Raw genomic sequence first — 15,517 nt, 5'->3', positions numbered from 1 at the left:
TTTTAAGATTACTTGTTAAAAATTTGTTAGAAAAGCAACAATATTAAGAGCCTGAAAATTATCTATCACCCTGCCTTTCAAGAAAACTTACACATTTATATAAAAAAGTGAAATTGACACAGCCTTGACTTTTGAGAAAGATACACCCCCAAGAATCCAAATGGAGCACAACTATCTCCCCAGAACGTCTTCTCGTGACTCTTTACAGTCTTTCATTCCTACCTCCCATCCACCTTTTCCAAGAAAGCTGCAGAATAATACGATGTAGACACTCCACAGAATAACAGCAAAGCAAACAAGCAGCATATGAAAGGGATGATACTACCTGACCGTTGGTGACCAGAATTAAATACCATGGACAGGAATTAAGGTTGACTTAACATTCAAAAATGAATCAATGTTTTACACCGTATAGAATTAAGGGAGTAGAACCACATGTTAACCTTAGAAGACAGAAAAGTACTGACAAATTCAAGATTAAAAACTCAACAAACCAGGAATAGAAGCTAATTTCCTCAACCTGTTAAAGTGCATTCATGAAAAGCCATGGCTAACATGGTATTTAATGGTCAACAATGGAATGCATTTTCCCTAAGATTGAGAACAAGACAAAGATATGCCCTCTTGCCATTTTTATTCAACATCATCTGGCAGTTTCCAGCTAATAAATTCAATTAATAAATTTAATAATAAACTAAAGACATCCAGTTTAGAAAGGAAGGAATAAAAGTGTCTTTATTAATAGATGACCTTAGATGTAGAAAACTGCAAGAAATCCACCAAAAATGCTTCACATTACTAAAAAATGAGTTTGATGAGTCACAGGACACAAGATATACATATATTAACAATAAACCTGAAAATGGAATTTATAGTTCCATTCACAATAGCATCAAAAGCATAAAACACTCAGCACAACTTCTAACGAAAAGGTGCAAAATGTGTACACTGAAAACTATAAAACATCACTGAGAGAAATTAAAGAAGATTCAAATAAATGGAAAAGAAATAAATGGAGACAGAATCATAATCATGAATTGGAAAACTCAGTATTATCAAGACAGCAATTCTTCCCAAAGTGTTCCATAAATTCAAGGCACTCCCTAACAAAATCCCAGAAGGGTGTGTGTGTGTATGAAATTGAAAGCTTATTCTCAATTTTATTTGGAAATACAAAGGAACTAGAATAGCCAAAATAATTTTGAAAAAGGAAAACAAATTTGGAGGACTTCACTATCTGATTTCAAAACTTTACATAAAATCACAGTAATTAAGGGAGTATCAGCACAAGAATAGACATACATGTCAAAGGAACAGAATAAACCCAGAAATAAAGTCTTATATTTATGGTCAATTAGTTTTTGACAAAGGTCTCAAGACAACTCAGAATAATATGATGTACCCAGCTACCCACACCCCAAAAAGAAAGCATGGGGGAAAATTCCCCCAAACCAACAAAAAATTCACTTAGATCCCTACTGCACGCATACAAATTAACTCAAAATGGATCACAAATCTAAATTAAACAACAGTAAGACTATGAGATTTAAAACTTCCAAAAACATAATCCACAAAATACAAATTAGTAAACTGGACTTCATCCAAATAGAAAACTATTAAGTTTTAAAAGATGACTATCTCCCTATAGCTAATGTGACAAATTAGCTTGATTGTAGTGGCTTAGAACACCACACATATTTATTATCCTACAAATAGAGAAGTCAGAAAATCCGAGTGTCAGCAGAGCTATGTTCCTTCCAGAGGCTTCAAAGGAGCCTTTCCCAACTTCTAGAGGCCACCTGCATCCTTGACTCACAGCCCCTCCCCATCTTTTCAGAGTATCACTCCAGTCTCTGACTCTTATCTTCTCTGGTAAGGACCTTCTTGATTATACTGGGTACACTTAGTTAAGCCAGGATAATGGTCCCATCTCAAGATCTTTAAATTAATCATGGCTGAAAAATACATTTTACCACTTAAGGTAACACATTCATAAGTTCTGAGGATTAGGACATGAATATCTTGGGGGAGGGGTATTTATTCTGTCTACCACAGAATAGTCTGTCCTTTCATTGAGAAACTGTACATCTGTAAAAGTCTTATGTTCAGATTGTATAAGGCACCTATAACCCATAAGATGACAACCAACCCATTTAAAACATGGGCAAAAAATCTGAACAGATATTTTACCAATTAATATATACAAATGGCTATGAATAGGAATTAGCATGTTAAAAGTCAATAGGCATGTTAAAAGATGCTTAGCATCGTTAATTGTTTCAAATTAAATGCACAATGATATTCTATTTCACATCAATTAGAATAGCAAAAATAAAAAATGCCAACAATACCAATTGCTGCTGATGATGCAGAAAAAGTGGGATGCTCATATACTGCTGGTGGGAGTGTAAAACGGTGCAGATATTTTGTAAACAATTTGGCAGTGTTTAAAAAGCAAAACAAACTTAGGGTAAAAGTCAATCATTCTACTACTTGGCATCCAACCAAGATAAAGAAAATTATATGTATACACAAAGATATGTACGTATATAATGTTGACAGCAGCATCATTCATAATTGCTAAATACTGGAAACAATGAATACCCAATTGGTGAATCAATAAAGAGAATGCGTTATATCCGCCTAATAGAGTATAATTCAACAGTAAGAAGGAAGAAGCTACCGACACATGGTACAACATAGACAAACTTCCAGCAGGTAAAGGAGGTATAAAGAAGAGTGGACGTTTGATGACTTTATATCATAAAATAATAATATAAAAAACTATAAACCATAAAATCATAGATTAAAATATTCTAGAAAATTTAGAGAGTGCTGTTACAATTTACAGGATTCTTTTTTTTTCACAGAGCTAACCTTTCATCTGATATCATTCACAATCAGCCTGAAGTACATTCTTTAGCACGTTTATAGTATAGTTCTGCTGATGACACATGCTCTCAGCCTTCGCATTTGTGAATGTGTTATCTCACCCTTGTTTGTGAAGGAGATTTTTACTAGATATGAGTTGACAGGCTTTCCCCCTCCTTTTAGTACTTTAGAAAATGTCTTTCCATTGTCTTGTGGTGTCTATTGTATCTTCGTGGAAGTCATGCACGGTTCAAATGCTTCTTCTCTGGTATGCAACGTGTCTTTTTCTTCTGAGTACTTCTGGGATTTCCTCTTAATCTTTGGATTTCAGTACTTTGACTATTATAAACTTAGATGTGATTATTTTTATACTTGTTCTGCTCAAACTTCATTAACTTCTCAGGGCTGGACACTAGTATTTTACATCAATCTGAGAAAATTAGGACTCATTTCTTCAAATACTTCTGCTCTTTTCTCGCTCTTTTCCTTCTTGTATTACAAGTATGTTAACAATGAACCATAGGAACTTGAGGTTCTGCCAATTTTTCCTCAATTTTTGTTTCCCTGGTCTTCACTTTGGTTAATTTCTCTTCATCCCTCTTAAAGTTCATCCATCTTTCTTCTACAACCTGTTAAGCCCATCCAGCGAAATCTCATCTCAGTTTTGCGTTTTTCAGTTTTAGAGCGACGTCTCATGTATTCTTTCCAACCCCACATAAGCACAGCTTCCCCTACCATCAACATTCCCTACCAGAGTGGTACAGCTGATATTTCTACACCGAAACATAATTACCATCCAAACTCTATAGCTCACATCAGGGTTCTTTCTTGGTGTTGTACAATATATGGGCTTGGATAAAGGCGTAACGTATCCACGAAGACAGTATCATACAGAGTATCACATGATACTAAAATCCTCCTGCTCTGCCTATATATCCCTGCCTCCCCAAGCCCCTGACAGCCACTGATCTCTTCACTGTCTCCACAGTCTTGCCTTTTCCAGGATGTTGTATAGCTGAAATCACACAGTGACCTTTTCAGATTGGCCTCTTTCACTTAGCAATATGCAATTGAAGTTTCCTCCATGTCTTTTTATGCATAGCTCATTTAATTTATTTTTAGCACTGAATAATATCCCACTGTCTGGATGTACCATTTTACTTATACATTCACCTACTGAAGGGCATTTTGGTTGCTTCCAAGTTTTGGCAGTTATGAATAAGGCTGCTCTAAATATCTATGTGTAGTCTTTGTGTGTGGACATAAGTTTTCAACTCCTTTGAGTAAATGCCAAGGAGTATAATTGCTAGATCATATGGCAAAGTATATTTAGTTTTGTAAGAAACCACCCAACTGTCTTCCTAAAGGCTGCTCTATTTTGCATTAAGACCAGCCACGAATGAGAGAATTCTCACTGCTGTGCATTGTCACCAGCTTCGGTGCTGATGAAGTTCTGGATTCTGGCCGTTCTGATAGGTGTGTAGTGATATCTTACTGTTGTTTTAATCTGTTGCTGGTGTGGATCTGTGGAGAGCTCCAGTCCTGCACCCACTCCAGTCTCCACCTCCTGGACCTGGTAGGGTGGCCGTGCTTCGCTCACACCTGAGCTCTCCATGCATGGTGTGCAAGTGCTCTCCCCGGAGAGAGGAAGTGCACTATGGGCGCATCTCATTCATTTTCCTGCTCTCAGGTTCTGGCTTACACAACTGTGGTCCGTGGACTGAAAACAGCCATCTCATTTGTTTCGTACAGTTTTACAGTTGTTTACAGCAGGTGTGTGATTTGGGTTCCTTTTATTTCATCATGGCTAGAAGCAGAAGTTTTGGTAAATTATTCTTGTATCTTCACATGTGAAAACTAAAGGAACGTTTCATCCATAGATTAGCATTGTAACAATCCTAATGAGATTTCCTCCAGAAACTATGATCCTGGTCAGCAACCAGTCATTTCACAGAGAGAAGATAAACTTCAAGAATATTCTCTGAAGAGCAATGAAACTGAAGTAGGATCTAACTACTGTTACCAACAACCAAGAAAAATAGATCAGAGGAAATGCAGCTAAGATTTCATTGAAGTAAGCATGATAATAAACATGCAGACTACCATTAAGCACAAAACAGGCTGGGAGTAAAAAATTTTTATGATATTGATTTACGATTGTACACAACTGCCCCATGTGATATTACTAGGACTCCTTATGAAAATTTACAAAATGTGTTTAATGGTTAACATAAAAATGCTTATCAAAAAAATGCAAATATTTCACAAAAACATTTCAAATAATATTCTTTTATATTTTGCAAAGACATCTGCATAATGAGGTTTTTCATCACACATGACCCAATAACGTTTCCCAGTGGCTGGATTCAATATGAGAAATAAGCATAAACACAAATAATTGCATTGCTTCTTCCATTTTAAACTCATTTCTCTTATATAAAGTGGTCAAGAAAAATACCTATTGCCTTAAATACTGGCTAGTGCCAAAAATTAGGTTTAAAATTTTTTAAAACTTTTAAGTCCATTTTGTTAGTTACACAAAGAACACGAATAAAATTTTTACCATAGGTTTTGGCACATTGTAACCATAAACTAAACAAACAGGATTAAACATATTTTTTTTTTTTTGAGACAGGGTCTTGCTCTGTTGTCCAGGCTGGAATGCAGCGGCACAATCATGGCTCACTGCAGCCTCAACCTTCCTAGGCCCAAGTGATCCTCCCACATCAGCCTCCTGAGCAGCTGGGACTTTCTAATTGAGATGGGGTCTCACTCTGTTGCCCAGGGTGAAGTGGAATTGCTGCCTTAGCTCACTGCAGCCTCTGCCTCCAGGGCTCAAGTGATTCTTCTACCTCAGCCTTCCAAGTAGCTGAGACTACAGGTGTCCACCACCGCGCCCAGCTAATTTTTTATACTTTTGGCGGAGAAAAAATGCACAAAAGGAATTTTTGTACATTTTGCCAGGTTGTCCAAGTTGGTCTCGAACTTCTGGGCTCAAGCCATTCACCTACCCTGGACTCCTAAAGTGCAGGCGTTATAGGCATTAGCCACCAACCCTAGCCCCTAATGATGTGCTGTGGCTTAATATTAAAATAAAGAAAGGGAGGAGCCCAAGGGAGCACGTTGGCAGAAAGAGCTCCCTTGCCAACAACCTTGCTAGCATGACATCCACTTCCTTGCCTGCTGGCACTGTGTTCTTGAGATGAACATGTATCTGTAAATAAAACACAAAAACACCATACATAGGAACACCATGTCTCTACAAAAAATTAAAAATTAGCTGGGTGTGCTGGTATGCACCTGTGGTCCCAGCTGCTTGAGGGGCTGAAGTGGGAGGACCGCTTGAGCCCAGGGGGTCACAGCTGCAGTGCGCGACGAGCTGCGATCACGCCACTGAGTTACAACCTTGGCGATGGAGCAAGACCTTGTCTCAAAACAAACAAAAAACAGCGAAAACCCAAAATGATGCACTCTTTGAGTTCTGTCCTATAAATCTCAGTACCTTCACTTGTAAAGGCACAAAAAGGTGACGACTCAGGAGCTGTCTGGAACAATGTGGCATATCCTCGACCTCAGTTCTGATTTGAATCATGTCCTGCTGTCTCACTGCTTGCCAAGACTGAGCTAAATTTTTCAACATAAAAATACTCCCCAAAACACTGTACTTTTTCAACTATTCACATTGTACCTTAAGTTCCTCTTGTAGTGGGAAAAAAATGGTGGCATTTAAAGTGGCACGTAGCTTCAAAGTGGTATGGCAGGTGATTTAGGTCCTTCGAGAAGACAAGCTTGCAACAATGATGTGAACAAGGTTGGAATCAAAATCACAGAAACTAAACTCCAAATAAAGTGGGTTCAATCCATGTTTCTAACAAGTACCTGGGTAACTGAACTTTATGCTTCACTTTGGTTGTGAAGATCACAAGATGTAGTTTATAATTATTTGGGCAGGGTAAAATAGAGAATTGGGTAGTTACATAAAATTCAAGATTAAATAAAAGCAGTATTCTATAACAGAAACATAAATGAGCTTACCTTCAGTAATTTAGATCAGGGGTTGGCAGGTCTGCTGTTCTTGTACATAAAGTTTTATTGGTACATAACAATACCCACTTGCTATCACCCATGGCTGCTCTCACACTCCAGGGCAGAGCTGAGTAACTGTAGAGCCCTACGGCCTGCAGGAACTGAAATGCTATCTGGCACCTTGGAGGCAAAGTTTGTGACCTTGATTCAGGCAACTGCCTAAGCTGTCCAAGTCGCCTGTTCTAAAACAATACAACAATACAGCACACTTATATGAAGATGTGAGAACACACATGTAGCAGCCTAATCAGAAGAAAAGTCCAATTTCACCCAGAAGACTACAAACTCTTCCCTTTTCCATACAAAGAATTAAATGAATAAAACCGTGTAAGATTTTACCAGTATGTATCGCATGAGTCTTGGTGACAAGTTAAAAATGTGTATTTATACAGACAGATAATAATGTTAATTTTCCTTCCAAATTTAACTCATACTGTTTTTGGACTTCTGGTTCACAAAATTTGCATCACTGCACCATTATTTTAAAAACGAAAACCCCTGATTGCTGGGCTTGTTAACAATATGAAGGTGCCTGAACACGGCGGGCCCCTGAAGGTAGCGGGCACCTCAGGAGGCAGTGTCGGGGAACGTGCCCCTTACCTGGAGGGGTATAGGCATCCATGGAGGTCTGCACGACCAGGGACCTGCGTTTCGAAGGCATAGGCACCGCCATCTTCCGCTCTTTGTGTTTGGCCAGAGCCGCCTGGACAGCTTCTGTGTGGACATCTGAAACGGAGACAGCTTAGTCACTCAGTGCTCTGCTGAGGTCCCAGAGGCCAAGCTGCCCCCTCTTCTGTTCCTGGAGCACACTTCATCCACCTTCTGAAACTCATCAACACATGAGTAGGTGAGGAAAGAAAACTGGTGTTTACAATTCCAGTAAAGACATTAAAATTCATTCACAGAGTTTTAGTTACTAATTTTATTACTGCAGAATCCATAGCTATAAGCAAACACTGGCTGTAAAGTAAGCTGTGATTTTTCTTTTTAGGATGAATGGCCCTTGATCTTTGGAGATCTCTTTGTAGGTCACACATTTGAGCCACCAAATCCTTTCACTGTACTGCTGGGGGTTGTGTGCACGCCTCGCTCCCTTACTCATGCAGCCATGGGCGGAGCTCAGCTGGGCACCAGCCACAGGCCAGGACTGTGTTGGCTATTGATATGGTTTAGCTGTGTCCCCACCCAAATCCCAACTTGAATTGTATCTCCCAGAATCCCCACATGCTATGGGAGGGACCTAGGGAGAGAGAATTGAAGCATGAGGGCCTTCTTTCCTGTGCTAGTATTGTGATCGTGAATAAGTTTCACAAGATCTCACGGGTTTATCGGGGGCTTCTGCTTTCACCTCTTCCTCGTTTTCTATTGCCGCCACCATGTAAGAAGTGCCTTTCACCTCCTGTCATGATTCTGAGGCCTCCCCAGCTATGTGGAACTGTAAGTCCAACTAAACCTCTTTTTCTTCCCAGTGTTCCGTATGTCTTTATCAGCAGCGTAAAAATAGACTAACATGACCATTAACACATTTTGTGGCTATTAGCCCATTACATTAATTCCACACATTCACTGAGTGAATCCATAGGCATCCATAGAGGTCTGCATGGTAAGGTAGTGCCCTAAGAGCTGGGGACACAGTGGTGACAAGGTAGATGTGTCACCACATCTCACACAGGGCACTCCCTAATGGACAAGATGGGGTCCAGGTGACAGACGAAGCAGCGACTCCAAACTGAAGCCAGAGAAGAACCCTCTTAACACGAAATCAGAGTAACAGGAATGAACCACACAGGCTACCAACACGAGAATCTTCAAGACATGGACAAAAACCTGCTCAAAGGCCCTAAACCATGAGAATGGTTTTGGCAGATAAAACCACCAACAACAAAAATGGTCAGTGTAACTGAAGACGGGCTGGGGGCAGAGAAGCCCCAGGATGGGGCAGTCTTCTCTGAAGCTGCGAGGATAATCCCACTGAAAGGGAATCAGACATGTCTTTCCTGCTTAAACCCTCCACACTGCTGCCTCAGACAGGACCCAGATCCTGCCGCGTCACACACCCCAGTCAGCTCATGAGGCTGCTTGGCTGTGGTCACCCTTTGCGTGCACTTTCTTTCTCCTAACTAGATCAAGAGCTTGGTTTTCTGGTAGTCTTTCTAATTCCCAGGTCAAAAACCAATACATGCCGGGCGCGGTGGCTCAAGCCTGTAATCCCAGCACTTTGGGAGGCCGAGGCAGGTGGATCACGAGGTCGAGAGATCGAGACCATCCTGGTCAACGTGGTGAAACCCCGTCTCTACTAAAAATACAAAAAATTAGCTGGGCATGGTGGCGCGTGCCTGTAGTCCCAGCTACTCAGGAGGCTTAGGCAGGAGAATTGCTTGAACCCAGGAGGCGGAGGTTGCGGTGAGCCGAGATCGCGCCATTGCACTCCAGCCTGGGTAACAAGAGCAACACTCTGTCTCAAAAAAAAAAAAAAAAAAAAAAAAACCCAATACATGACTGACTTAGGTTCACGGCTGAAGCTTGAAGGGCTCATCAATGAGGTGACACAGTCCATTCAGTTCCCAGGAATCACTTTTGGTTTTGCATATTCTTTTTAAACTTTTTGGTTGTAATTTCAAACAGAAAATCTGAAGGACCAGCACAGAGAATTCCCACGTAACTTTTACCCAGGTTCACCAACTGCTCCTACCTTACACCACTGTTTTCCCTGTCTCTCCCCCATGCATTTGCTAAGTCAAATGAAAAAAAATTTCAGATACCATGTCCCTCTATACCTAAATGTTTTGATGTGTTCTTCAACACAAGGATATTCTCTCACATAAATTTCCCTCAAGGTCAGGAAATTTAACTGTCATATACTATAGTCCAATCCAAAGTTCACGTTCAAATGGTGTCAACTGTCTCCATAATTTTCTTACTTTGTCTTCTTATTTTATGATCCAAACCAGGATCTTGAATTGCATTTATTTGTCATGTGATTTTTACCCTCCTTAAATCCAAGTTTCTTGGCTTTCGTGTTTCTTGAAATTGGAAATTTTAAAGAATACAGGCCAGTTATTTTACAGCTTGTCCTTTATTCTGGTGTATTCTGGACTCAGGAGTGTGCATTTTAGCAGGGACACTGCAGAAGTCTGTCCTGTGTGACAATGTTAACATTGGTCACTCAGTGAAGGTGGCGCCTACTGAGTTCCTCCATAGCAAAGATGCTACTTCTCCCATTGCAATGAAGATTGGGAGGACAGACCCTGACGCTATGTGCATATTCTGTTTCTCATCAGTGCTTCACTGCTGGTTTTAGCATCCATTGATGATTGCCTGTCATTCCTTCTAAATCATTAGATTTACGCTCACTTAAAAAATACTCATTTTATCTTTCATCATTCATTTACACATATCAACATGCACTCATGGAGTCTGACTTGGTGGGTTAAAATTCATAATTATAATGGTTTATTCTGGTGCTCAAATGGCCCCAGATTTGACACCAGATTCCCCAGCCCTGGAACCAGGAGGCCCAGCTCCCTCTAGTGAAAAATGGTGTCTGGAAGCTAAGACTGGACACCAGGTGTGCTGCCACTGTGGGTCACTGCTACTGGACAGTGCTGGCAAGCAAAACACACCACACGTGTGCACGCAAGTACACTCATGCCCATCCATAGGCACTCCTGTCACTGCCTAGGTCTCTTGGGAGCCACCAGCTCATACTGGTACCTCCTACTGCAACCCAATGCTGTATGATCCATTCCAGGCTTTGGCCTTTTCTCATTTCCACCTCTCTTGCCAAGAAAGAAACCTGGCTCCTGTTAGCCTCAATCTAGTCGCTAATTTATTAAGCTTATTTGCTTAAGCCTGGAGATACAGAAATGCTTGTTATCAATACCACCATGAAAAATCTATCAAGCAGAGTTCACTGTTCATTTATAATTATTTTTTCATTGTTTTTGGAAGGGATAAAGTATAGAGTATACACAGTGGGATGTTCAGATTTTAAGTACACTCAATGCATTTTGATAAATGGAAATCAACCTATTGCCCCCATTGAAGTTCCCACATGCCCCCTCCCGGTCAACCCTGGCCTTCGATAAACAGCCACTGTTCATTCACGAGGAGTGTTCCTTGGCGCTATTCCGTCACCGGAGACTCGTGCGGATTCCGCACCATCACACGGACTCCACGCTGTGGTGTTCCCTCTTTACGCAACTCAAGGCTCCTGGAACTCATCCCCACTGCCTGTTTCGGTTTTAGTATTTTGCACATTTTTCCTGATGGGAACTAGGACAATGTATGAATATATCATAATTTGCTGAGAGAGATTTGTTTCCAGTTTTTGGCTGTGACAATTTACTCAAGATAATGTACATTCTTTTACATGGACACACATTTTCATTTCTCCTTGGTGAACATCTAAAGTGTAATTGCTGGGCCACATGGTAACTGTACACATTTTAAAGAAACTCCCAAACTGTTTGCTAAAGGGGCTGTAACATTTTGAGTCCCCATTGGTGTGAGATCCAGCCTGTCACATCTTCACCAGCACCTGCTACTGTCCTTTCCCACTCCTGTGAAGCGGAACCGTGGGGGTTTAAGTTTCGGACCACCTGACGACCCCTGGCAGGCACCTTTCACAGGCCCACAGGGATGTGTACACCACCTCTTATGAAGACTCTATCTAGTCACTTGTAGATTCCCTAAAATGTTCTCAATAAGCCCCTGTGTCTTCTGTAAATCAAGAGTCTCACCCCTTCCAAGTCTTCATGCCTCTGAGTTCTCCTGACTCACTTTGCTGACAAGGACCTCATTAAGTGCCACATGGACTAGAGCCATGGAAAATGGCCGTGTTCTGGTACATACCTGACTGTGTGCAGAGCAGCCCGGCTGCCACCACAGAGGAGGGGGTCAGCTCTCGTTTCTCAGGAACGGCTTTTATCCAACAGAGACATTTCCCTTCTGTTCCCGATTTAATAGGAAATCTGTATAAGGACTATTAAATTTCATCAGATGTTTTTCAGCATCTACTGAGACGACGAAAGGGGTTGTGTCTCCTTCATTTTTTGTTAATTATATCAATTTTTGAATGACGAGCCAAGTGTGCAATGCAAAACTATGCCACATCATGGGAACAAACTCCAACTGGTGTGCTGTTCTTATCCCTTCTACATATTTCTGGGTCTGATTTAGCAATTTGTTAAAAGCTTTTGCATCTGTATGTCAGGAAAAGGGGAAGGTGTAACATTTTGCCTTGCATGCAAACTAACAAGGCAGCCAGCCCCAGCCCCATGTGAGCCGGGACATTCCTGGGCCAGGAACAAAGGTCTTTTCACACACCGTGGCGGCAGGATCCATTCACCCCCGCCGATACTCAGCGACATCCTGGCCAGTTAAAGGACTTTCAAGCTCATCTTGTGTAATAAAAGTCAACTTCACCTCCCTGTACAAAGGCAAGATGGTATTTAGGCAAAACAAAATTAACGATCATGTAAAGAAATGCTTACATTTTTCTCTTCTGAAAAAATTTGTTTTTAGCAACCATGGCTGTCAAAGCATGCACCTGTATATTATACATGATACTCCTTATCACCAATGTCACAGTGCTTTCCTACTTTCAAATAATTTATCCAGAGTCCTGAAAGGTGAGTATTTTAAACAGAAAAGTGATCTGTGGCTTTCCTCTGGCTAAGGAGTAAGCAGAACTTTGTGAAATATGTGATTTTTCTAATTAGAAAATCTGAGAACAAGACATCATTGTGAGATCCTGTTATCTCTAGGGAGGAATGAAATGGGTGTTGGGAAACTGAGGGAGCTTTGGAACAGGAATCTCATGGCCTTAAATGGGGAGTCTGGCAAATGGGAAAACAGTTGTTCTGATTTATGGACATTTCTGAAAGCTTCAAGTCCACTCCGTGTTGCATTCCGAATGACTCCTTTCTGTGACGTGGACCTGACAGAAGAGATGTCCCATGTAGTGGTTCAGCACTTGGAGGGTCTGGCACCATGACTCACCATGTTTATGTATACATTACAATGGTTCAACTGTATAAAAACTGACATGGATCAATTCCCTTATTTCTCACTTGGGCCACACTTTCTGATTCTGCAAGAACATATTGCTTGGCTAAAAGACATGATGTTGACATTGAAAAGAAAAAAGACCCTATAAAATGGTGCAGAGTTCTTCTCCAAGGCCACTGGGACACATACTCTGTTGGTGACCAGCCGTCTACTAGCAGCAGCAAGAGAGACAGAGCTCCACACGTGAGCAGCCACAGCACCCATGGCTGTGACCCATATTAAGACCCCCAAGGGTGAGGACAGGCCAACCAACAGCCTTGGAAAGTACACTTCTTTTCCGGAATAGCTTCCCAAGAGAAATCAGAAACACTGATAACTGCAGGCATTTCTATAACTGGTCTGGAACAATTAAACCAGACAGCTCCAACAAGGAACACATCTTGTTTCAACTGAGGCAAACAAAAAGACCAAGAAAACAGCACAAAAGACAGGTTAATTCTATCACTTACACATCCGGATATGTACATGTATGTCTGTGTGTCTATCTATGTATACGGCTGTATGTGTAGGTACAAAATATACCGTCCATGCCTCAATAATGGCATCCTCTAAATATAGCCTGCGAGTTCCTCAGGGCCAGGGTGGGAGCCTTGAAGCCCATCTCCAGCACCAGGCTGTGCTCCCCAGCTGCCCATGGACGGTGACCAGTGAAGCAACACCAGGAACAGGTTTATACCCAGCACAGAAAGTTCCCTGGAGCCTGAATAGATCATTCGATTCTAACTCAGACTGGCCTCCTCCTACTCTCTGCAGTACAGTCCTACAAAACCACCACCTCAAACCTCATGCTTTGCCTACTTTGAAACAGGACATGGGACTGGCGTTTATATGGCCACCAGAGCACTCACAGGGTATTATCCTATCACCACTCAAGGCCCAAAATAATAATGTGGTCTCTCACAGTCAAAACAAAACCACCACCACCACCACTGGGCCTTTCTTTAAACTGTAGCCTCTTTCTATATGGTCTTCCTTTTTGCCCCAAACTTGATATTCTTTTTACTTTCTCCTTATTTCCTGATTATAATTTGATCACTAAAATTAAAGTGCTTGTGTTAAAAGCAGTTTTATTTAAAAAAAATTGAAAGAGCTACATCGAAATTTTAAGAGTAGCCATTTCAGGATGACAAGATGACAATATTTTGCTTTGTGTTCTTTTTTTTTTTTTTTTTGAGACAGTCTCTCTCTGTCACCAGGCTGGAGTGCCGTGGCGCAATCTCCGCTCACTACAACCTCTGCCTCCGAGGTTCAAGCAATTCTCCTGCCTCAGGTTCCTGAATACCTGGGATTACAGGCGTGTGTCACACTGCCCAGATAATTTTTTTTATTTTTAGTAGAGACAGGGTTTCACCATGTTGGTCAGGCTAGTCTCAAACTCTTGACCTCGTGATCCACCCACCTCGGCCTCCCAAAGTGCTGGGGTTACAGCCATAAGCCGCCACACCTGGCCCATTCTTCTCAATGTTTGCAAAGTTTTTTGCTTTGAGTGTGATCACTTTTACAATCAGATAGAGGTTACATGACGTGCTTGACTGAAGGAGGCCGCGAAGCACGCAGACACCGCCCTATTTCTAAAGATGGAGAGGCAGGAAAGGTACATCTTAAAGCAATGCAAGTGTATTTTTCATAAAGGCAAAAGACATTTAAAAACATGTCTGCACCATACACAAGTCTGCTAAATGTTGTCATAAAACAGAAAACAGTAACAGAAGAACACTTTAACCCACAAGGAGATCAGCACACACCTGCTCAGGGCCCCTCCAGAACGAAGATGGAGAGTAGTTCACTCACAGCTGACCCACAGGACGGGTAACACGAGCAGGAGGGAAATGTGGGGACCACGCAGCATCAGACTGCTGACTGCCCAGCAAAAGCGAGCAACACGTAAGCCAGCGGAGTAACTAAAATATTGTAAAAGGATGTCTATGTGCTATGTTAACCACAAATCAATGGCATGGTGACAATTCAAAACATCTATAAACAGCACCTTGAAGATTCCGTCAGATATACACTGAACAATATTATGACAAATAACAATGACAGGATAGCTCCCCTCCCCAAATTGTGCTATGGGGTCTTCTCAGGGCAGACCCTTGGAGAACAGCCTAACCCCATCAAAACAAGGCGAAGACGTGGAGAAAGGACAACCTGCCTAGGTTCTTAAGCTTCTGAAGCCCGCGGTGTAATTACGGCTGAAAGCATTTCTTGCAACACGGAATGAAGTGTTTGAGTTAGAATCTACCTCCATGTGTGCTAAGCTGTTGCTATGTTTAATAATCCCAGTGTGACTCAAACATCCAAACCAGAAAAGAATACCCAGCCACTAGTACCTAAAATAGTAATTGAATGGACAGCTCTTTGTGGAGAGACCTTTCACAACGTGACACTGAGAGGGGTCATGTGAGGCGACCCATACCCCCACCCCCCGGTTCCTCTCGCTGCTCCTCCTGGATCCTTCGCACAGCTGGGTGGTCTGCCAATGCCCTCC

The 15,517-nt window shown here is 41.6% G+C and overlaps 1 protein-coding gene across 5 annotated transcripts in view; it reads right to left on the bottom strand.

Annotated features, from left to right (window-relative positions):
• The window catches only part of DIP2C (disco interacting protein 2 homolog C), a 387,558-nt gene that overhangs the window by 143,308 nt on the left and 228,733 nt on the right, over positions 1-15,517 (bottom strand). For all 5 annotated transcript variants that reach the window (XM_010349712.3, XM_074405140.1, XM_074405141.1 and 2 more), the window contains one exon: positions 7,558-7,683. In XM_010349712.3, the coding sequence (XP_010348014.2) occupies positions 7,558-7,683 (126 nt within the window). The remainder of the gene's footprint in view (positions 1-7,557; positions 7,684-15,517) is intronic.

The sequence above is a fragment of the Saimiri boliviensis genome, chromosome 8, assembly GCF_048565385.1.
Source record: "Saimiri boliviensis isolate mSaiBol1 chromosome 8, mSaiBol1.pri, whole genome shotgun sequence".
Taxonomy (NCBI): domain Eukaryota; kingdom Metazoa; phylum Chordata; class Mammalia; order Primates; family Cebidae; genus Saimiri; species Saimiri boliviensis.
The sequence above is the reverse complement of the archived record's forward strand: the minus strand, read 5'-3'. Positions and strand labels throughout refer to the sequence as shown.